The 24,480-nt window shown below is 47.6% G+C and overlaps 1 protein-coding gene across 2 annotated transcripts in view; it reads right to left on the minus strand.

The window, feature by feature from the left end:
- The window catches only part of CHRNB4 (cholinergic receptor nicotinic beta 4 subunit), a 184,794-nt gene that overhangs the window by 15,589 nt on the left and 144,725 nt on the right, over positions 1-24,480 (minus strand). For both annotated transcript variants that reach the window (XM_085643702.1, XM_085643703.1), the window contains exons 3-4: positions 17,522-17,566; positions 17,307-17,416 (exon numbers count right to left, since the gene is read on the minus strand). In XM_085643702.1, coding sequence (XP_085499828.1) covers positions 17,307-17,416; positions 17,522-17,566 — 155 coding nt within the window. The remainder of the gene's footprint in view (positions 1-17,306; positions 17,417-17,521; positions 17,567-24,480) is intronic.

Consider the following 24,480-nt stretch of genomic DNA (forward strand, 5'->3'; position numbering starts at 1 on the left):
TTGGAATTTTATACACCGGGTGTGGATGAAAGTACTGTAAATTGTCAAAGAGATGCACTTACAAGCTATGGCCACCAAGGCATTATGTTCTATAAGGGAACGGTCTTATGACACCTATCAGCAAAAGGAATATGCTACTTACCAGTATGCATCTGTTCTTGGCATGTAGAGCTGCAGATCTATACACTGTGCATAGATCGCCATCTGGTGTTGGGCCCGGATGTTTGCAGTTTGTTTTTCCTCTTGGAAAGTCTTTGGAAGTCACGAGGTCTGTGACTCCTCCTTTGGTTCGTATTGCGCATGGGCTTCGGCTCCATCCTCAGATTGTTTTTCGCCAGCAGGGAAAGATGGAGCGTAGTAATAACAGTAAAGAAACCCATGTGTGTTGTATCTAAATAAGATAGACTGGAACGGATACAGGTAGCCGGGGAGGCGGGTGGGCGTGTATAGATCTGCAGCTCTACATGCCAAGAACAGATGCATACTGGTAAGTAGCATATTCCGTTCGAGGCATATGAGTTGCAGATTATACACTGTGCATAGACTATATAGCAGTGCCCAACCCTAGCGGCGACCACCGGCATCCATTGCAGTTGTTTGGAACAGTGTTTTAGTACAGCCTGGCCCACACTAGCTTGTTGCTTGGTTTGCTCATCTACACAGTAATGTTTTGTGAAAGTGTGCGGTGTTGACCATGTTGCTGCTTTGCAGATGTCATCTAGTGGTATGTTTCCTAGAAAAGCCATAGAAGCCCCTATCTTCCTTGTAGAGTGGGCTTTAGGGGGAACAGATAGCGTTCGTTTTGCTTTGTGGTAGCAAATCTGTATGCATTTTACAATCCACCTAGCTATCCCTGATTTAGAAATAGGGTTGCCTTTATGTGGTGGAGAGAAAGAGACAAATAGCTGTTTGGTTTTTCTGAAAGGTTGTGTTCTTTGGATGTAGTAAAGTAAGGCCCTTTTAACATCCAGTGTGTGTAAAGACCTTTCCGCAACGGTTTGAGGTTGTGAGAAAAAGACTGGTAATTCTACCGACTGGTTTAGATGGAAGGGAGAAATGACTTTGGGTAGAAATGTTGGGTTTGTGCGGAGTACAACCTTGTTCTGATGCATTTGGAGAAAAGGTTCCTGTATAGTGAGTGCTTGTATTTCACTAACCCTTCTAAGGGAAGTGATGGCCACTTGAAATGCTGTTTTCCATGTGAGAAATTGCAGCTCACATTTATGTAATGGTTCGAAAGGGGGTCCCATTAGCCTTGTGAGAACTATATTCAAGTTCCAGACAGGTGAGGGTGGTACTCTGGGTGGAATTACTCTTTTGAGGCCTTCCATAAAGGCCTTGATGGCAGGCACCCTGAAAAGTGATAGGTGCTGCCTGTTCTGTAAGTAAGCAGCAAATGCTGCGAGGTGTAACCGAATGGATGTATATGCTAGGTTACACCTTTGAAGTAACATATGATGTGCTGTATGGACACAGAGGGTTCATTGTGTTGTTGTGGCAGTAAACAACAAATCTTTTCCACTTTGCAGCATAGCATGCCCTAGTAGTAGGGCGTCTAGCTTCCCTGATAATATTCATGCAATCAGGGGGAAGATTAAGGTATCCGAATTCTAGGACCTCAGGAGCCAGATCGCAAGGTTGAGCTGAGCTGGGTCCGGGTGCCTGATCTCTCCATGGTTCTGGGTTAGGAGGCATGGTGAGAGGTGCAGCTTTTGGTCTGGTACTACCGAGAGTTCCAGCAGTGTGGTGTACCACGGTTGTCTGGCCCATGTTGGAGCTACTAGGATCAGTGTTAGGGAATGCTGTTGTAGCTTTCGCACCACTAATGGAATTAGTGGGAGAGGTGGAAAAGCGTATGCAAATTTGTTTGACCAGTTCATCCATATCGCATTGCCTTTGGACAATGGGTGTGGATATCTGGCGGCGAAGCTTAGGCATTTTTTGTTTTCGTGGGTGGCGAATAGGTCTATGAATGGATGCCCCCACTTCTGAAAGAACGGGTGCAGAACCTGTGGGTGAAGTTCCCATTCGTGAATCTGTTGCGTTTGTCTGCTGAGCAGATCTGCCATGGTGTTTTGGACTCCTGGGACATGTTGGGCCAGGAGAAAGATTTTCTGTGGAATTGCCCATCTCCATATGCTCTGTGCTAATTGAGAGAGCTGTGGAGAGTGTGTGCCCCCCTGTTTTTGAATGTAGTACATGGCAGTCATGTTGTCTGTGCGAATGAGGACTGCCTTGCCTGAAATCTGCGTCTGGAAGGATTTTAGGGCTAGGAAGATTGCCAGTAACTCCAGATGGTTGATGTGGAATAACTTCTGTTGCGGCGTCCATGTGCCCTGTACTGTGAGATGTAACAGATGAGCTCCCCAGCTGGAGAGCGATGCGTCTGTTAGGATTATTTGTGGAACCGGGTCCAGGAACGGTCGACCTCTGGAAAGGTTTGTGGTGTTCCACCACTGCAGAGAGCGATGGGTGCGACCGTCTACCAACACCAGATCTGTCAGTTGCCCCTGGGCCTGGTTCCACTGGCACGCTAAACACTCTTGGAGTGGACGCATCTGGAGTCTTGCATGGGGCACTATGAAAATGCAAGAGGCCATCATCCCTATCAGTTGCATAAACACCCTTGCTGGGAAAGAGTGTTGAAATATGAATTTTTGACGCAGAGCCTGTATATTTGCAATCCTGGCAGGATTGGGATAGGCTATGGCTTTTGAGGTGTCTATGGTGGCACCGAGGTATTGTTTTGTGTGTGATGGTACCAGGTGGGACTTTTGGTGGTTCACCATGAAACCTAGCTGGTGAAGTAGGTGGATTGTAGCGGCGGTGTGTTGCACACATTGTTCATAGGACGTGGCTTTTATTAGCCAGTCGCCCAAATACGGGAAGACGTGAATGTGCTGTCTTCTGAGGTGTGCCGCCACTACTGCTAGGCACTTGGTGAATACCCTTGGTGCTGTTGTTACCCCGAACGGGAGCACCTTGAACTGGTAGTGTTGCCCGTCCACTACAAATCTGAGGTACTTTCTGTGAGCATGGTGTATTGGGATGTGAAAGTATGCGTCTTTCAAGTCCAGAGTGGTGAGAAAGTCGTTCTGGGAGAGGAGTGGAAGAACCTGTTGAAGGGTTACCATGTGAAAGTGGTCTGAATGTATGTAAGTATTTAGAGGTCTGAGATCTATAATAGGTCGTAGAGTCTCGTCTCTCTTTAGAATCAGAAAGTACAGGGGGTAGACCCCTAAATTTTGTTGATTGATGGGGACCTGCTCTATGGCTTGTTTTTGCAGGAGGGAGATTACCTCCTGTTTTAGTAACGTGGCATGTTCTTGAGACATTGGGCGTTGCCTGGGTGGAATGTTTGGGGGGGTAGATGTTAATTCTAGGCAATACCCTGAATGAATAATTTGGGTCACCCATCTGTCTGAGGTGATTGTCTCCCAGACGTGAAGGAAATGTTGTATTCTGCCCCCGACCGGAGTGGAATGGTCTGGAGGGAGCGGGGGAAAGTCATTGGGTAGGCGGTGTGGCAGAGCGAGCGGTATTTGTCTTGAATCTGCCTTTATTATTATTGCCTCTGTATCCGCCTCTTTGATAACCCTTTGTGAAGGTAGATTGAGGAGGGGATTTGTAGGAAGTGGATGCACTATCTGAGGAGTAGCCTCTGCCCGTGCCCCGAAAGGAAGAGCGGCGAAAGGAGCGCCTAGGAGTGTGTGACTGTAGGGCTCCCATGGATTTCGCCGTATCAGTATCTTTCTTCATCTTCTCGAAGGCTTCATCAACTTTTGGGCCAAATAGATGTTGTTGGTAGAATGGGTGATTCAATATGGAGGCTTGTACATCAGGTTTAATACCTGAAACTCTTAGCGAGGCATGGCGACGGAGAAGGACACTGGTGTTTATGGCCCTGGAGGCTGTATCTGCCGCATCTAGGGCACAGCGTATAGAGGTATTAGTTATAGTTTTTCCCTCTTGGATCAATTCATTAGCCCTATTTCTGTATTTTTCAGGGAGATGGTGCATGATGGTCTCTAACTCATCATAATGCGCCCTATCGTATCTGGCCAATAGCGCTTGCGTGTTGGCGATACGCCATATATTGGCGGCTTGTGACGCAGTGCGCTTCCCTGACGCGTGGACTCTTTGTCAGGTGGTGGTGCTTCGCCGGACGCCTGAGAATTTGAACGCTTCCTAGCTGTAGGAATCCAGTGGTGCAGGGCCTTTAATGTATGAAGGATCTGTGGGGGCGGCTTTGTATTTTTTCTCTATATGGGGGTTTAGGACCCTAGCCCTGACTGGGTCTTTAAAAACCTCCGGTGCATGTTTGATTACTCCTTTTAACATAGGTAGAATGGCAGTAGACCTATGTGCATTATCGAAGGTGTCTAGGAGAAAATCTTCCTCCACTGGGTCAGCATGTAACTCCACCCCGTGATAATGTGCCGCCCTCTGTAGTAGGTGGTGAAAGCCTAACAAATCTTCTGGTGGGGATGGCCTAGATGGGTAAAGGTCATCCTGTGGGACATCTGAGATGTCCGGCTTATTATAGTCATTCCATGGGTCTGGAGATCCAGTAGGGGTGGGGTCTTGTGGCACATCTGCTGGATCATAGTAAGGGTCCCTAGATCATCTTGGTCTGGAGAGCGATGAGGCAGGGGTGGAGAAGGTGGAGGTGGGGAGGGTGGAGGAGGTGGAGGAGGTGGGGAAGGCGCTCTGAAAGGGGAGGTAGCAGTGTCCTTCCTCTTTGGAGGTGGAGGTGGAGCTGGTTTGTCCAAGTGTCTCTTTTTGAAGACAGTGTCAAATGTCCAGTTTTTGGATCCTTGGTAAGTGTCTTTTGCAGAGGATCCGGTGTGAAAAGTTCTTGCGACACTGGGTGTTCGGTCGGCGCCGAGGTTTTCGGGGCTGACGGCTTTTTAGGCTTGTCTAAGCCGTGCTTCTTCGGGACCTCCGATTTTTTGTTTGGTGCCGAAAGAGTCTTCGGCACGGGAGTGTCGGTGCCGAGGGCCTTATGATGTTTGGTCGGCACCGAGAGGGCAGGTTTCGACACCGAGGGCTTTGGTGCTGGGCTCGGTGTGGAGGTGGAGGCCGATTTTTTTCTTCGGTGCCGAAGGGTGTCTTTCGGTACCGCTGGTAGGCTGGCTCGAGCCCGAGCTGCCGGAAGGCTTAACAGGCTTCTTTACCGGGCCCGAAGGTGGGGTGTGAGAAGCAGTATCCTTGGTCTTGCCTAGGCTCGAAGGCGAAGGCGTGACCGAAGCCTTTTTAGGTATCGGCGTGGGTGTGGGAGGGGGTATAGTACTCACGACCCTCTGCGCCGGGGTGATGTTCTCCACATCTGAGTCGTCGGCCTCGGAAGCACTGACGAGGTCGTCTTCCTCTTCTTCGATGTTCTCCTGTCCCAGAGCTTCGACGTCGTCCCCGAAGATGTCGACTGGAGCGGAGGTCGAGGAGTGTGCCATGTTGCGTCTGGCCCTTCGATCGCGAATAGTCTTTTTAGATCTAAAAGACTTGCAGGCGGCAAAGTCTCGGGCCTCGTGTTCAGGGGAGAGGCAGAGGTTGCACACCTCATGAAGATCGGTGTGGGGGAATTCGGACCCACATCGAGGGCACTTCTTGAAGGGAGTTCTTTCCATCAGCTGAGACAGGAGCCGGAATAGGCCCGAAGGCCGCCGTCGACGACCGGAATCGAAGAAGTGCCGAAGAGAAGGTGATTAAGATGATTTATTATCTGAAGGATCTCGATGAGCGAGGATTTTTGCGTCGATCGCTGAACTGGAAAAGTTCGGAACCGGAGCGCGAAGTATTACATCCGAGCCCGATGGCGGAAAAAAACAATCTGAGGATGGAACCGAAGTCCATGCGCAATATGAACCAAAGGAGGAGTCACCGACCTCGTGACTTCCAAAGACTTTCCAAGAGGAAAAACAAACTGCAAACATCCGGGCCGAACACCAGATGGCGATCTATGCACAGTGTATAATCTGCAGCTCATATGCCTCGAACATTATCTTTATCTTCTGTCGGTAGGTATTTTTGCCACCCTGTGTAAGCTACATTTATTTATTGTGGGCGTTTCATGGAATGCTGTGGCTCAGGCAGGCTCTTAGCATGTAGGAAGTAGGGTTGAACAGCAATGTGATCTCCTATTGGCAGACCCAGTCCCTCACAGTCATCTAGTGAGTGGAGGGTCTCAGCTTTCTTATCTCCTATCCTGGGAATGTAGTCTATTGCACCTGATTTTCAAAAGGCAGACATAGGCAATCAAATCTTTCCTTCCCAATACCTTGTTTACCGACTGAGAAGGAAGCTGGACTGGTAAGGTTCAGACTGGGCCAGGCCTATTTCAAGGACAAGAAAAGGGATCAATTAACAAAACAATTCCAAGCCATCAAAACCATGGAATGGCCAGAAGCACAAAATTCTCTGTAGGGAAAAGATATAAAATATCGAAGGTGGCCCACAATCACATTTCTCGTACTTGGTCCCTCCACCACCCCTGGCCTCAACTCACCACTTCCAGTCGCAGTGTCTTTCTTTGAAGGAAAGATCACAACAGAGAAGCTGAAACTAGGGAACATGTTTATTATAGTAAGTACCTTGTGCTGCAAGCTCATATAATGGCTCAAACTGCCACAACAGCGTTTGTACATCCATTGTGTCCAGAGTGTATGCATAAGACGCTGGAAGAACATACCCATAACATATGGATTGTGGGCTGATCCTCCTTAAGAGTCTGTTTCCAGTACGATCTGCTGGAGAGAGGAACATCCAACTAGATCATCCAACTAGAGAACCTCATCACCTCTGCCACCTACCCAGAGGACTGGAAACACGCCAGATCAAACTCCTCCTCAAGAAATCTTCTACCGACCCCAATGAGCTGAAAAACTACTCACTGATCTCCCTGCTCCCCTTTCTGGCTAAAGTCCACACACAGGCCATCAACCAGCAACTCACGGAATACCTAGAGAACAACAATCTCCTGGATGGATACCAATCCAGATTCTACTCCAACCACCGCACCGAAACCTACCTGATCGATGACATCAGAATCCTCCTCGACCTCTTGGTGGCATTCAATACTGTGTCATACCTCACCCTGATCAAGAGTCTTCATCAGATTGTCATCCAAGATGATGCCTGCAAAAGGATTGCATCATTCCTCTATGGAAGAACTCAGAGGGTCCTCCTCACTCCCTTCACCTCAGAGCCTAAGAGCATTATCTGCGGTGTCCCTCAAGGCTCATCCCTCAGCCCCACCTTTTTTAACACCTACATGACCTCCCTGGCCAACATTGTCATGAACCACGGACTAAACAACATCTTCTGGACAACACCCAGCTCATCCTCTCACTATCCAAGGACCCCTCTACCACCAGGGCCAGTTTCCACCTCTGCATGACCAGCATCGCCAACTGGATGCAAGACAACTGCCTCAAACTCAACACAGACAAGACGGAAGTCCTGATCTTCGGGAATACTGCCTCACTGCTCCTGGTGGCCCGATGAACTTGGACTCCCACCCAAACCCACGAACCAAGCCTGGAACCTCGGCATCAAACTCACCAAGAAGAGCCAGATAAACACAGTCTCCTTGGTTTTCTTCTTCACCCTCCGCATGCTTCAAAAGATCTTCAAATGGCTCCCAGCCACCCCCAGATGAACTGTCACTCAAGCCCTTGTCACCAGCCGCCTGAACTATGGCAAAACACTTTATGTTGGAATCTCATCACACCTCCTGGAGAGACTGCAGACCACCCAGAATGTGGCTGACAGACTCATCCTTGACTTCCCCAGATGGACCCACATTACCCCCCCACCTGAAGAAACTCTACTGGCTCTCCGTCCACAAGAGACACCAATTCAAGATTCTGACAAACGCATATGAAGCCCTCCACAACCAACGACCAGTGTACATCAACCATGGCCTGCGCTTCCACCTCCCCTCGATACCCATGCCCTCTGCCTCGCTCTCCCTCACGACCACCCCCTGCATCTGCCACAGCAACAGTGGAGGTCGTTCCTTTTCCTACCTCACCACGAAATCCTGGAACAGCCTCCCCATCCACCTTTGGACCTCACCATCCCTCTGGGAGTTGAGAAGGGGACTCAAGACCTGCCTATTCGACTGAAGCCCCTGAGTAGACTGGACCTAATGCCTGGATACCCTCTCGGGTGATTAGAATGCTCTACATATCCTGATTGATTGACTGAGATAACAACATCATGTCAGATGGCAGTGTGTGTAGGAGACACTAATATCCATAGCATATATGAGTACTGTTGTTTGCTAAAGTGATAATTGCAAATGTCACTGTAATTGTGCCTCTTCCTGGTACATTGCTTCACATGGTTGTAATACTCACATTGTCTGCTGCCTTGTACATTTTCGTACATTGTGCATTGATAACTAGACCTATCCAAATACATGAAACATATCACGTTTGCCCTGGCTCGGATGCTGTATTTTGCAATAGCACAAACCCCTGTGTTCTGACAAATATAGGAGTGTGTAAAACTGAGTCCATATTGCATACCTAGTTAATGCAGTTACCTTGAACGTCCCTTCAAGTTTTGTGACTCCACATTGTTTCTGCTCCACATTATACCCTGTTCCTCAATGACTATGCTGTAGTTTCAGTCATATGATTGCATTGATATTTCAGTAACCTTCTCCACTACACTCATATTTGCCTCTATTCATCCTCGGTGTGCTGTCATTCTGCGGTGGTGTGCCTGTGCACTGAACCTGCAGAAACTGTGCTCACACTGCCTCTCCTGTACACTCTTGCTGTGCATTATACAGTGTTGTGAAGGGCTGGTGCGGACTGCTGCAGGTGATGTGTCCCAGCCATTTCTTCTGGTGCTGGTTTTATCCTTCTGGCTGTCTACTTTTCACAGTGTCCTTGAATTCTCTCTTCACGCCTTCTGTGCTGGTAGCTACTTTGACAAATCCAACAGATCTCTCGTATGCACGGCTTATTGGCTTTGCCAGTGCTTGATTTTCATTTTTTTCAGCCATGTTGTACAGGAACATGTCTGCTGTGCAGCGTGGCTGGAATTAAACCAATAGAGGCCTATGACCTGGTAAACGCTAGCTGGGTCATAGAGCTCTTTTTTTAAAACTTTCAACCATGCTGCACAGCCGCCATGCCACTTGCTGCACGACATGGCTAAAAAAACACATTGATAGAGCCAATCAATGTGATTTCTAGCCATGTTGCACAGCAGTGTGGCATATGTGCAGCATGGCTGAAAGTAAAACAAGCATTAGCATAGCTAATAGGTCTTGCCTTTGGGACCTTATAAGTGTATAGCCACGCAGCACATTATCAGACAACCTAATGCATCACAAACGTAATACTGTGTGTGCCGTGTAGATTGTAACTGCATTTATTTAGCACTTACTACCCCCGCCGAGGCATTGAAGCGCTTCACGCAGCTCTGGAACCCAAGGTTAATGGTTAATTAAGTGATATTAGTTACTGCCAGTTTTTGGGATTAGACTTGTGCGCTCAAAGCAAACCATTCCATGCAGTCATTTCAGTTTTTTATGGTGGACTAAAGTAATTGCAGTTTGTTCTGCTCATTAGATAAGCGTAAGTTGTTGGATCGCGTGCAGCCCCCCGGAGGCACGGTTAGGTCTCGTGCTGTTACAGATGGACAACCCCTGGATAGGTAGATGGACAGGTGAAAAGATGTCAGAGTAAGGGGATGATGGATGAATGGGTAAAAAGATGAGTGAACAGATGATAAGTAGATGGACAAATGGATGGATGGCCAAGAGGATTAATGTATAATTTATGGATGGGTGGCTGGCAGAATGAAAGGGTGGATGGGTGGTTGGCAGGGTGGATGGATGGTTGGCAGGGTGGATGGATGGATGGCAGAGTGGATGGATGGATTTGATACACTGCATGCATATTTTTCCAAAGTCCGTAATACAGAAAGGTTTTTGTACCAGGATTGCTATGCATATGACAAACATTTTTGCATATAAATCACTTCACTTGTGTAATTGAGAATTTAACAAAGAAATCTTAGTCAACAATGATTATGCTAAAAAAAAATGAATGTAATGATTCTGCACTATTGTTTCTATGAGCGTAATGAAAAACTGAACTGATTTTGCCGTTTTAAAGTACTGGGTTCAAGCCAGGGGCCGGCCACTGTGCCAAGCTCGCTTCAATGCACAGATCGTTTGTGTGTGAGGACTTGCTTCTAGTATGCATTTTTTTTTTACACTGTGTAGACGTTGGTTGTGTTTGCTTGGCTTTCCCGAGGTCTTTAATGTTTTTTTTCCAAAGAGATCCTTTTTGCTTGCAATATATAAAACGCATGCCTTTCTCAGAACACTTGTAGTTGTAAGACACATCTGGATGCTATGAAGGGTTGCCCCTGAGGCGGTGGTGGTCCTTGCAACCAATACATCAAAGATCCCCTGGGACTGTAGGTAGGACAAGCCGTACATTCATAGCAGCCATTGCCAACTCCTAACCATGCAGGCACTGGTGCACTCGTGAACCATGACCAGTGCATGACGTGTAATGCCAACGGGTGTCAGTGCCACACAGTTATCATAGGGGAAACTATCCCAATTCAAGGCAAATCCATGAACAATCAGATTAGCAAGCAGAGAGGTTTGTGCGGTTTTCGTGTGCAGTACACCCGTACAGTAATCTGCACATCCCAGCGTCCCTACTTTCAATGTATATCTGGACTCCATATGGATGAATTGTAATGTAAACACTGACCATTCATGCAACTCACAAAACAGAATGAATTATGTCCTCACGCCTGAGGAGGTTTGCTTTTAATGCGTAGGCCCTTTCTCCTCATTTTATCTCCCTACAATGGTTGAAAACACGAGCCAGCTGCCGCTGGAGTCAGGACTGTAATTTGGAAGCCAAAAACGAATCTGATTAGCTGACACCCAACCCACTGAGCTATCCTATCTACAGCTTGGCTGGGTTAATTAATGCTTGGACGGATGACTACTTGGACAGGCGATGTGGTTGGGAGGAAGCGTGAATATATTAAGAGAGACCGGCCTCGGTGTGGATGAATACATAATTACATAACAGAAACCAGTTGTAGTAAGACAGTGGCGTAGCAAGGAGGGGTGGAGGGGCATACCCCCCTCCCCCCGCTCTTACTTGCCGTTCTCGGGGAGGCAAATAGAAAAAATCCCGCCAGCCCCCCACAACCCCTTCTCATTTGTGCGGCCGCAGCGGGTCCGAACAATTCCTTTCAAATTTTCAATTTCCACTGTTCCATTATTTCCTTAAACATCGATTTTATCTTCTGGAAGTTTCCTCTAATATCTTTAATCAGATGTAGCCCTCGTCAGTAGAATCACGTAGGCGACTGCCTGATTCTACTGACGAGGGCTGCAGCCGATTAAAGCCCTGAAGAAGCGAGACTTTTGCTGGCTTGGCTGTATATGTCACTATATTTGATGAAGAACTTTGATCAAGTGTATGGAGGCTTGGCTGTAAATGTCACGCTAGTTGAGGAAGAATTTTCTCAAGTGTATGAAGAGTAGTTCTGAATTATATGTGTTTTCTCAGCACATGAACTACCGTATGGACTATTCCCCGTGAGGGGAAACGGGGGACTGAGAAGCATCGCCGGCTAATCTTCTGTTTCCCATTTGTGAATTTCACGCTGGACATGATATGGATGTTTGGGTGACTTGGTCAATGGGTTGTTTGTGGGACAGGTCATAGCGTTCCTGGTTTGTCCAACAATTCTGGCCTGGGCATTTGTTAGAGTTGGTGATTATGCAGTTTTCCAGAGTGTAATAGCTTCTGCCCTTTGTTTGTGACTGGTTTTGCACCCCATCGTTTGCAGACCCCTTATTATGTGGGAAAGAACGTGTGTTTTGTGCTTGGTGACAGTCATTGAGCAAGGTGGATTTCTGACATGCAGAGAAACTTCTTACTCTGTCAGCAGAGATGCAGCAGTACCTTGTTCGACATTACGGTAGATCCACCCCCGGATGTATAAAGGCAGATCTGCCACCAGTCTGTGAAAGACTACCCTGACAAATGTAGGAGACATTCATGGGAGAGGATATGGCCTAATGGCAGGAGCGTCAACCTCGAAGCTGGGGAACCGGGTGCGAGTATCGGCAGCGACGCTCAACATCCTGTGATTCTGGACAAATCACTTAATCTCCCCGTGCCTACCAAAATGAACGTGTCCCTCTGTAATGTAACTGGTGCTCAAGGGAAGCGCTCTGATACCGTTGGGTCAAGTTCGCGCTATATAAAACTTACCCCCAAAAAGCCCAAAATAAGTATAATGTCTCCAACATCTGGGGAGATACCCTTAGGCATGTTAGGGAAACTAGATCTGTGGCACTGACAATGTACTTTGGGGGCTAATTTTTGCTGGCCACCTTTGGGCCCCCGATTATATTATATATTGGATTCCTGGCTTGCATACCACTCCACCTAATAGTAACTGGCCTGGGTTCTGCACCGAGTTGCGTAGGTGAGGTACACTGGGCTTGATTTTACTAGCAGGAACATCAGGCCAGTAAAACTGCATGAGACATTGACTGCAAGTGCAGCCAGGGCCGGCTTTAGCGCTGGTGGCGCCCGGTGCGACAATCATTTTTCGCGCCCCCACCCCTTGACCTCCTCCTCAGATTTTCTCACTACCACCGAGCAAAAGTGCCCCTCATCTCTCCAATCATAAGTTATTGCTAAACACAGCACCCTCCCTGAGGTCAGCGCCCCCTCCACAGGTCAGCGCCCTGTGCGGCCGCACCTGTCGCACTGCCCTAAAGCCGGCCCTGAGTGCAGCCCAGTTCCGACCCCCCCCTCTCCTGTGCCATGGAAGAGGCACAAAAAGCTCACTCCTGTCTGACACAGCCTCTCCTGCCTCTTTGCAACCTCCACCCCGCACCGACCCCCCCCCCCCCCCCCCTGCTCAAAACAGCTGGTAATGGGAGCAGATTTGTCCCGAGAATGGGCATACCGCCATTGCTTAATTTGTAAATACATAAGTGCCAGGCCCTTCATCATGAGGCTACTGCACGTTACACCACTCGGTGCCCCTACCAGCGCTGCCAACGACAGTGCTTACACATCTACTAACCATCACACTTGCAAGTGTGACAGTTCAGATTATTCCAGGCCCCCAAAACTATGAGAACGGCTGGGGGGGCAGGTATTAGTCGTTTTTAATGTATATTGTATTAATGAACAACTGTTGCTCTGCTTACCTCTAAATTACACAAGCAGCGCTTCCATGGGGCAGACTGGCATAAGTGCTGTATCGACAATTAAGTGCCGGTGCTGAGCACCGGAAAACACCGTCAAAAATGATGCAGTGATTAAGCACTGACAAAAACTCAGAGTACTTGGATTTAGGTACAGGTTATCATTATTTCCAGTCACACGGTATCTTCCACAGAAATTGGGCTACCTAGAAACAACCCTTGCATGGATTCACCTCTGCCACAATACTGGAGAACTCTAAACCTATTCAGATTACCCACTGGTACCTTAGCAAGGGAGGGAAAATCGCCTCGAGGTGGACAAAACATCCGCCATCCAACTCTCATTTAGGGCCTCTACCTATAAACCTAAACCCTAAGCTAAAAGATCCCAAAACTGCCCATTGTGCACCTTGCTCAGGCACACTGCTCAATTCTTCTTTCATTTATATTTATTTCCTGTTTTTCTTCTCCATACACACAAAAACGATTTATGCAAATGCACACAATTTAGTACAGCGATGTAACCATTCTCAAGGATTATGTCTCATTTGAGTAGAACATTAAGGACAGTTTCTTCGGATGTGCTGGGCTGAATGAACTCACGGAGACTGGTCCGGGCCTGGTTACATCTCACAAGCGATCAACATCGACGGGAGCATTTTGAACCTGAAGCTTTCTTCTGGCATGAATTTGACATTTTCTATTCCCTGGTGTCAGCTACTACCTGGCAAAAATAACACAGACTGAAAGCGACAGGACCCAGAGAGCATCTTTATCCCTTTTACCCAGAAAGCATCTTTATCCCTTTTCCCCAGAGAGCATCGTTATCCCTTTTACCCGGAGAGCATCTTTATCTCTTTTACCCGGAGAGCATCTTTATCCCTTTTCCCCAAAGAGCATCTTTATCCCTTTTCCCCAGAGAGCATCTTTATCTCTTTTCCCCAGAGAGCATCTTTAACCCTTTTACCCAGAGAGCATCTTTATCCCTTTTCCCCAGAGAGCATCTTTATCCCTTTTACCCAGAGAGCATCTTTAACCCTTTCCCCCAGAGAGCATCTTTATCCCTTTTCCCCAGAGAGCATCTTTATCCCTTTTACCCAGAGAGCATCTTTATCCCTTTTACCCAGAGAAGAGAGCATCTTTATCCCTTTTACCCAGAGAGCATCTTAACCCTTTTACCCAGAGAGCATCTTTATCCCTTTCACCCAGAGAGCATCTTTAACCCTTTTACCCAGAGAGCATCTTTAACCCTTTTACCCAGAGAGCATCTTTAACCCTTTTCCCCAGAGAGCATCTTTAACCCTTTTACCGCACTAAATGACAGTAGGCATGGCAGGCGGCGCTGCAGCACGTCTTAATTTTGTGTTTGACTGATTTCTTTCTTTAGTCATATATCAAAAAGATTCCCATAAATGATTCCTTTACCAGACCACTCTTCTGGGAAAGGTATACTAGAAACTCACTCAAATTAAGACGAAACATTTTAAGCCCAAATGTGCATCTATCTTTTTAGACGGGCTATATCTTGGGTTTAAAATAAAACATTTGCTTTCATTTTCCGTTCATTTCCGTAGCACCTTCAGCCCACTGGAATTGGGGGTGTGGCAAACAAATAGTGCTACCTTGAACTAACATCTTTTGGCTTTCTGTTTGCTGGCTTCAGCTGTTTTAGGCTGTCCAGCATGAGTTCCTCCCTCCCAAGGAGCAAAGCTTTTTTACACTTCTTCTCCTTATATTCTTCCAGTACTCCTTTCTATAAACAAACCTGTAAATCTTGTTCTTATATTGTCACATTTGCTGTGCATTCAAAGGTCAGAGGTCAAATGTCAGGCTCTGTCTTCTGGGGGGAGATTTGTGTTTACTTTTCTTTTTATGACTTCAAAGTGAGAGGATTTATGTGACAATCTTGCAGGATACTGGGGTAGGAAAGGGTTTTTTTCTAGCACACAACAACATTTAAATTAACTGTGCAAGTATTTCAGAATTATGAAAGCACCAATGATGTAAATGTTGTTGTCCATTCTGAAGTGTGTTGGAAACAAATACTTTAATATGATTAAAATAAATCAGTACACTAGGAGTACACACATTATCGTTTGTGCGCTGTACACTTTTATTAGTAAAACTGTATTTCTGTGCAAACGTAATGATCATTTCAATTGAAAATGTGTTTTTTGTATTGGCAGTGTGCTACCACACCATGCATACTCCACTCTGCACCACTCTACTCTACACCAATCCACACCACTGCAGTCTACTCTGCACCACTCCCCTTTACGCCACTTCACGCCAATGCACTCTACTCCACTCTGTACCACTGCACTCTATGCCTCTCTACTTGGCACCACTCTACGTCAATGTACTCTGCACCATTACACTCCTTGCCACTGCACTCTATGCCACTCTACCCTGCACCACTCCACATCACTTCACTCACCTCTGAAACAATCTACTCTATGCCACTGCATTCTACGCCACTGCACTCCTCGCCAATGCACTCGAAGATATTCTACTCTGCAACACTGCACTCTCTGCCACTGAACTCTACTCTCTACTCTGCTCTACTGTACTCTATGCCAATGCACTTTACGCCACTCTACTCTGCACTACTCCTCTCTGGACTCTATTATGCATCAGTCTAATCTATGCCACTGCATTCTATGATGCTGCATTATATGCCGGTGAATTCTATGCCGCTACACTCTACACCACTATAGTCTGCAGCCCTCTACACTGATGCACTCTACACCAGTCCACTCTACTCTATGCCACTGCACTCTACTCTACAGCACTCTACTCTTTTCCATTGCATCCTACTCTGGACCAATGTACTCAACGCCACTGCACTCTACTCAACACCACTCTATTCCGCATCACTGTACCCACTGCACTCTACTCTGCACTACTGCACTGTATGCCACTGTACTCTATGCCAATCTACTCTACACCACTGCACTCTATTATGCAACATTCATATCTAAGCCACTGCATTCTATAACGCTGCGTTGTACGCCGCTGAATTTAATGCCACTGCACTCTATGCCAATCTACTCTGCAACACTCAATGCAAATGCACTCTACACCAGTCCACTCCACTGTATGCCACTCCACTCTGACACTCTACTCCATTCCACTGTAAGACACTCCATGCCACTATCCTCTACTTCACTAATTTTAGCACAAAAATACTTTGGCAAAGCCAATAGCTCTTGCATAGGAGAGACCTGTTGGCTTTGCCACCGCTTGTTGACACAAGTAGTGCAATACAAGGATGCAAAAAAGAAAAGTGTTACCAAATTATGTGCACCTAAAAAACAGAGCAGCATGCAATAGGTTTTTTTTTTTACTCCATAGCACTGAGGGCTTATTTATGAGCCCTGCGTCACTTCTGCACCACGTAAAGTGGTACATGCATGACGCATAGCTCTCAGTCCGATTTATGAAACAACACAAAGCCACCCTGTGTGGATTTGGGTGGCCTCATAAATCTTGAGTAAGGCAATGCAGCGCAAATCGCTGCATCACCTTACTCTGCCACCGGGTGGCGTTTTATGGGCGTTGCAGTTGGTTTTCCCACTTAACACCCATGGATTTTGACAAAATCATGTAAACCTGGGGAAGCACCAAATCCGTATGCCTCCCAAGGTGAGGCGTAACGAAGAGAAACTTCTTAATTTCTTCTAGTTGTTTCCTCTTTCTGTGTGATGCGGCACTCATAGAAAGAGGAAAACACCCCTTAGGATTGTGTTTGTGCAGGAAGGTGTCCTTTCCTGCACAAAAACAATCTGCATGCCAGGAAGGCACCCTTTCACCATGAGTCAAGGGTGCCTACGTTTGTGCTAGGCTGCCGAAAAAGCACCAGCGCAGGAAGAAAGGACAGAAATGCATCGTGCTGCGTAGATATGGTGTATTTCTGGCGTTTCACTTTGGCGTAGGGCAGCGCAGCAAGGTGCCTCGCTGCGCTGCTCTACAATCCTATAAATGATTGTCCAACATTCTAATGTCTGTGAGCATTCTTTCTATGGTCCTCTGAAGTGTTCCTGTCGCGCACTTCTGAGTGTTATGACGCAGCAGAACTTACTTGTTGTAAAGTACAATATCTGGCAACCAGATGTGCTTCGCAGGGATCCGCAACTTTTTTATACCATCATATTCACCTGGCTCCCAGGTCAAGCGATAATCCACCCACTCCTGGAATAAGAATGAGACACAGTTAATTTTGCAATGCCACGTCCTAGCCCGCTGATGCTGTGGAGGAGATGACTCCCTGTGCATTACATCACAGCCTTCCATTACCTGATTCAGCCAAACATTGGTAGTCATGATTTGCTCGCGCTCGTTCTGAAAAAGAAGGAGTAACAGTCAGTGGGGGCAATAGACAGTCATTGGGTGCGGCTAATCACCATAGTACACCTCTTCTGTGACCTGTGCTAATCTCGGCTTAGAAATTTGCACCAAATCAGGATTACACCTGACGAGGCAGTGGCGGAGCCTCCATACGAGCTGAGGAGTGACCCCCCGAACAGTACTGCATAGAAAGCTTTAAAAATAAAATGCCAATACAAATGATTTTAATACCATTTTACTCTTCCAGCTTTCTGTCGAATGGAGAGGGCAGGGCGGGCCAGTGCGTCATTGCTGCTGGTTGGCAGCAATGACAAGTGGCCCCTTTACTTTGAAGTGCGCATGTCGGTTTGGACGGCTACCGTATTACTGCCAAGCCAACATGTTCCATTCAAACTCTCCAACTCAGCTGTCCTAGACAGCTCTGTTGGAGAGCAGGCACAGGGCTCCAGTGCCTTTCAGAGAGGTGAGGCAGCCTGCTGCAGCCAATCCATACGCTGCTCTGAGCCGCATCTGAATTGGATAAGGCGTCGTTTGCTTTTCTACGTCACTTCGTGGTCAGAGAATCAGAGCCACGTCTGGAGAGCGTGAGGACGTGCTGCAAGGTAAGGGAAACTTTTATGTTTTTTTGCCTTCCTGACTCGCTGTGTGAATAATTGTGTGTGTTTGTGTGGGTGTGTTTATGATTGTGACTGTATATGTGTGTGTGTTTGTGAGCTTGTCTGTGTGCCCAACGATTTTTTAATGTCACCAACCGCCGCTGTGGAGAGGTAATACCACATCCCGTACACCCCTGCACACATTTCGTCAAGTAAAATTTGGCAGCGTCTGTACAGAGAAAATGACGTACATTTAGGGTTCTGTAGCTCAGAACTCTGGGAAACTTGTGGTATTATCACATTATGTACCATTATGATATGGTCATACTACATCCCCTAAATGTCGCACCCTGCAGTAGTGCTATTGACCAGGTACCAAACTGATGCACCTAATGAGGGGTCACTCAGAATGAACCCCTGTGGATTTTAAGACATTGCTTGCTGGAGCAAGACACCTGTTATTCATGCAAGGCGCCTCTTATTCATGCAGGGTGCATGCTATTAAAGCACAGAGCATTGCAATTCATCTGTAGTTGAATAACTGAATATACTTGCAAAATAATTTGGGAACTGTACATTTTTCTTTAATTTGTAACCCTATTGCATTGAATTTTCACACTGCAGTAATTCAATGAATAGAATACGACCCTGCGGGGGAAAATTACTATTTTTTATTGCATAAATGTATTGCGTGCACACACATTTTTTGCCACTGAAAAAAGCAAAGGTTGAAGTTAAGCTATAGTTAACTTTGGTTATACATACATTTAAACGAAAGGACAATAGACAACATATTGAAAGATGAAATGACGCACATCAGAATGAACGGCAGCGAAGCCAATAGTAAATAGAAGTGTTGATAGAACATTTCACAGGGAGAGGTTACAATAAGTAGATACCCTTTTTAACAGCACAGGAGATAAAAAAGAGCATGCATAGAAACTGGAGGGCAAACAAATAAAAAAGGCGCTTAGGACACCATTCAGCTTAATTACACAATACGAAGAAGGTCACTTTTGGATCAGAAAGTCATTACAAAAAAAGGCAACTGCTTGCTGAAAACCGAACATTTCAAGGAACCCTCCAGCACAGACTGGACTGGACTTCAGAAGACCAAAAAAACATAAGGTAGATGTTACACCGGTCTGAATTCAGAGACAACAGGATGCATAAACCATCTAACCGCCTTCGAAAATCATCCAACATTTACATTTGCCCTAACTGCTCAGTCTGCAAATTTGTGACACAGAAGAAAACATATCTTACAAATCACAAAGGAAGGAAGGAAAAACAACAGAGAGTGGCTGCACTGCACTGGCTCTCTCATGACCCACCTCCTCATCTGCCAAGATTACATTGGAAGTAGAATTCGTGTCCTTAGACTAGGAATGCAAGAAGACTATTCCAATACACAAAAACGAAACCCTGGGAAACCAATTTCAAAACACTAATGCAAAGTTCATGAACCTGAACATACATTCAAATTCCTTCAATGGCCCATAACCACGAACAACCAGGAGGAGGTCATTGGGACCAGGCCCCAAGAAAGAGTGTTTGGATCCGACCGATGGACGGCGTCCAAAATGGGATGAACTTGCATGCAGAAATGCACCACTGGCTTCAATGATCAACCCACTCCAAGCTCCGAATACTCTTGCTCGCCGACAGACTACTAAATAGGATGTCACCCACTACTGAGATACTACTAGTGTGTCAATACACGCCAACCACAAGGGCTCTCTGTCTTGTCCACCGACACTGTCATGAGGTTTCATGTTGCTGCCAGCTGCCAACAACGTGACAAAAATGTTGCTGACAGCCATTACAGAACTTTGGGACTTAGTCCCCTGTCCTGAGGTTTAAAAGTAAAAAAGATATAATAAGCAGGGTAGGAATACTCTGACCCCCCTAGGCTTTGTGGGGGCCGCCACTTGGGCCCCCCCAACAAAAAAGGAAACAGCAGTTTTTGCCACGATGCCACAGGACTTCAGCAAGATTACAGCAACAAAACAAAAAACATGGTCGTCTGCCATTTAAAAAAAATATTTGGGGAAGAGGCATGAATAGGGGCTCCCTCCCTGAGACGATTTGGTTCCCAGAGACCTCATCCCCTTGAGTCAACACTTAAAAAAAAAAAGTGAGGGGAGCCCCCGCCCAGCCTGTATAGGTCCCCAACTCCCAGGGCCAATTTGCAAATTTGAAGGGAGGGGTGGCCATGCGGCCTGCTCCTCCAGCCGTGGTAGGCCACAGGGATCTCATCCCCCAGAGTCGATTTCTTCAAAATAATTTTTTAAAAAGTGGGAGGATGTGTGTGGCCCCCTCCTGAGCCTTAAAAAGCCCAGGGACCCCATCCACCAGGGCTGGCTCTTATGCTCTGTGCGGGGGAGCACATCCTCGGGACAGAGTAGTTTACCTGCCCGAATTAGTTCCGGGCAGGGAAATATATGTTTGTTCCTGCCTGGCGGGAGCATTTTTAAATCTCCCGCCAGATGGGAGCGAACATGCCTTTCCTGTTTGCAGCAGAGAAGGCAAGGCCAGCTGGTGGGAGATTTAAAAATGCTCCCTCTGGGTGTGAGCAGACTTCTGCTACACTGCCCGCACTCCTGCGAGCACGGAAACCGATATTTTCCTGTCCGAAGGCAGCAAGCATAAGCAGCTGCTTTCTCCGGGCGGGAGCAATGCCAGTTGGCTAGGGCCAGGGGAGTCCTGGGGTTTGCCTGCGGCCCCCAACGTGAAGTTTGTGGGTGCCTCGGGTGGAAACCGGGGCACCCACCTGAGAGCCCGGCAGGGTCTAAGAAGGCTTGGGTAGGGGGGAAGCATGTCACCTCCCTTTAATTATGCAATTTGGCCCAGGAGGATGGGGTCTCTGGGGCCTAATAAGGTTCAGTAGGGGGGCTGTGTGTCCCTATAGTAACTATAACTCATGCCTTCTTCAAGCACTGTTTATGACTCACATAGTCCAGACGAACTGTGAAATCAGTGATTACATCACTGATGACAGCTGAACTGACATCATTGGCAACAACACTATACATGGAACGGGCGCAATTTATAGTTACTTGAATAAAGTATAACAAATAGTTTCTTACCTGTCGGTGTAGTTTTGCAGCTTGAAGATCTTTCTGGATTCACTATGCTGTGCATTAGTCCGCGATCTTGTGGTTGGGTCCGGATTCGTAGTCTTTTCTTTGTGTTTTTTCTTTTTTTTTTTTTTTGTAGCCCAGGTGGGCGGCGACGACCCACCATTTGGTGCACCTCCCATGACGTCGTCGTGCTTCCTGCGGAAGTCCCACCTTTGGGGCGCCATCTTCGGGTTCTTTTTTCCTTTCCTTTTTTTTTTTTTTTTTAACCCTAGGCGATTGATTAATCCTTCTTGTCCATTTTTCTGTACGTTTTCATTTCTTTTGATCTTTTCCACTTTACCCCCTCTTCCTCCAGCCTCATCTTCCTGGCGGAGGTGGGTGGCTTCGCTAGTGAATCCAGAAAGATCTTCAAGCTGCAAAACTACACCGACAGGTAAGAAACTATTCGTTTTGCAGCGTGAATCTTTCTGGATTCACTATGCTGTGCATAGACTTTGTAGCGGTTTTCCTAATTTTGTGGCGGCTGGGTGGTAGATGAGCGTTGGTCGTTGAAAATGTGCTGAAGCACCTTCTGTCCAACCTGTGCTTCCTTGTTCATCTGAATGTCCACGCAGTAGTGTTTCGTGAACGTGTGCACAGATGCCCAAGTTGCCGCGAGACATATGTCCTGGATGGGCGTGTTCGCCAGGAAGGCAACGGTGGCCCCCTTCTTCCTTGTGGAGTGAGCCTGAGGCCCCTCCGCTAGCTCCTGTCCAGCCTGTTTGTGGCAGAATTGAATAGTGAGGGCAATCCACCTAGCGATGGTGCCCTTAGTCACTGGCCTACCCATGAAGCTAGTAGCAAAGGACACAAACAGCTGCTTCGACTTCCTGAGTTCCTTGGTTCTCTCAATGTAGTGCATCACCGCTCTTCTTGCGTCGAGGGTGTGCAGGGCCTTTTCTGCGTTTGAAGTCGGGTTTTGGAAGAAACTTGGTATCTGAATACTCTGATTCATGTGGAACGCCGACACCACCTTGGGCATGAAGTGTGGGTCCGTCCTCAGGACCACTCTGTCCTTGTGAATCTGAATGTAGGGTTCCTGTAGCGTTAGTGCTTGAAGCTCGCTCACCCTGCGTAGTAAAGTTATGGCCACTAGAAAGGCCGTTTTCATCGTCAACTTTTGCAGTGTGGCTTTGTGAATGGGTTCAAACGGTGCCTTCATGAGCTCCGTCAGAACCACGTTTAGATTCCATGCCGGCGGCGGCAACCTTTTTGGGGGGGCCATTCTTTTGGCTCCTTCCATGAATCTCTTCACCACCTGCGAGGTGAAGAAACTTCCACCCTTTTCACCTCTGGTGTAGGCAACGATCGCCGCTAGGTGTACCCTTAGGGAGCTCGAGCAGAGGTTACTCTTCAGAAGGTGTGTGAGGTACCTCAGTACTGTTGAGTCTCTTGTCATTCTGTTTTGCAGGCCCTTTTTCCCGCACCACACAGTGAATCTCTTCCATTTTGCGCTGTAGCATTTACGTGTAGTTGGTTTCCTTGCCTCCCGTAGCACCCGCATAGTGCTCGGAGGCAATCTTAGGTGTGCGAACTCTAGGTCTTCAGGAGCCATGCCGCCAGGTTGAGGGTCTCTGGCTCTGGGTGCAGGACCTCTCCGTTTTGCATTGAGAGCAGGTCCTTCCTCCTCTCGAACCTGTATGGATTGCCTTGCGCCATTTCTTGAATTTGTGAGAACCATGTCTGCCTTGCCCACTGCGGAGCCACTAGGATCAGAGTCATGTTGCTGGTTCTGCACTTGTCGAGCACTCTGTGCAACAGGGGTATCGGTGGAAAGGCGTAGGCAAATGTCCTCGACCAGCTTATCCATAGGGCATTTCCCCGGGATTGCTGATCTGGTTGTCTGGACGCGAAGCTTTGGCATTTTGCATTTTGGCGTGTTGCAAATAGGTCTATTGTGGGAGTTCCCCATCTCCGGAAAAGCTTTTCCGTTTCCTGGCCATTGAGCTCCCACTCGTGCGATGCCGAGGTCTGCCTGCTTAGCCAGTCTGCCTCCACATTGTCCTTCCCCGGTAGGTGAATTGCCAGTATATCTATCCTGAGAGGTATGGCCCATCTCCAAATCTCCTGAGCCAGAGAGGAGAGAGGGAACGACTGTGTCCCCCCTTGTTTGTTGATGTAGAACATTGCCGTGGTGTTGTCTGTTTGAACCAACACCCTCTGGTTGTACAGGTGCCTCTGGAATGCCTTCAGGGCTAGCAGGACTGTTTTCAACTCGAGGTAATTGATATGGCGAACCGCATCTGCTGGAGCCCACAGACCCCTCACTCTGAGGTTGTCCATGTGCGCTCCCCATCCCTTTTGCGATGCGTCCGTGGTAATGGTCATTGTTGGGATTGGTGGTGTCAGGCTTCTCCCTGCTGTCATGTTGTATCTGTTCCACCAAGTTATCTCCTCCTGCACTGTGTGCGTAACAACCACTAGATCCTCCCAACTTCCGTCTGCTTGTGACCATTGCTGTTGTAGCCATTCGGCACCAGCTGGATACACGACGCCATCATCCCCATCATCTTGCTCACTGACCTCACTGTCAGAGCTCGCCCCTTCCGGTAGAGCCGTGTCTCCTTCAGTAGGGCATCTGTCCTCCTGTCGCTGGGCACTACAGTACTGTTCAGGGAGTTGATTTTTGCCCCCAGGAAAATCTTCACCTGCTCCTGTTCCAGCGATGACTTCCCCCAGTGAATCGAGAACCCCAGATTCGTGAGAGTGTCTGTTACGCGTTTTGCGTGCCTCTCGCACTTCTCGCGTGAGTTTGCCTTGACCAGCCAGTCGTCTAAGAAGGGGTAGACATGGATTCCCTGCCTTCGTAGGTGGGCTGCGACCGCCGACAGGCATTTTGTAAAGACCCTTGGCGCCGATTTTAATCCGAAGGCCAGGGTTGTGAACTGGTAGTGTTCCTGGTCGATGTTGAACCTTAGAAGGCCCTTGTGTCTTCTATTTATTGGGATGTGCAGGTAGGCATCCCTGAGGTCCACGGTGACCATGAAGTCCCCGTCTCTTATTTGGGGCAGCACCTCCTGCAGCGAAGTCATTTTGAACTTCTGCGTTTTGATGAACTTGTTTAGGAAACGCAGGTCCAGGATGGGTCTGAGGTTTCCGTCTACTTTCGGGACCACAAAGTAGTTTGAGTAGACCCCCTTGTTGCGTTCTCTGAACGGCACTGCCTCTATGGCTCTTTTTTCTAGAAGTT

The sequence above is a fragment of the Triturus cristatus genome, chromosome 3_1, assembly GCF_964204655.1.
Source record: "Triturus cristatus chromosome 3_1, aTriCri1.1, whole genome shotgun sequence".
NCBI classification, from domain to species: Eukaryota; Metazoa; Chordata; class Amphibia; order Caudata; family Salamandridae; genus Triturus; species Triturus cristatus.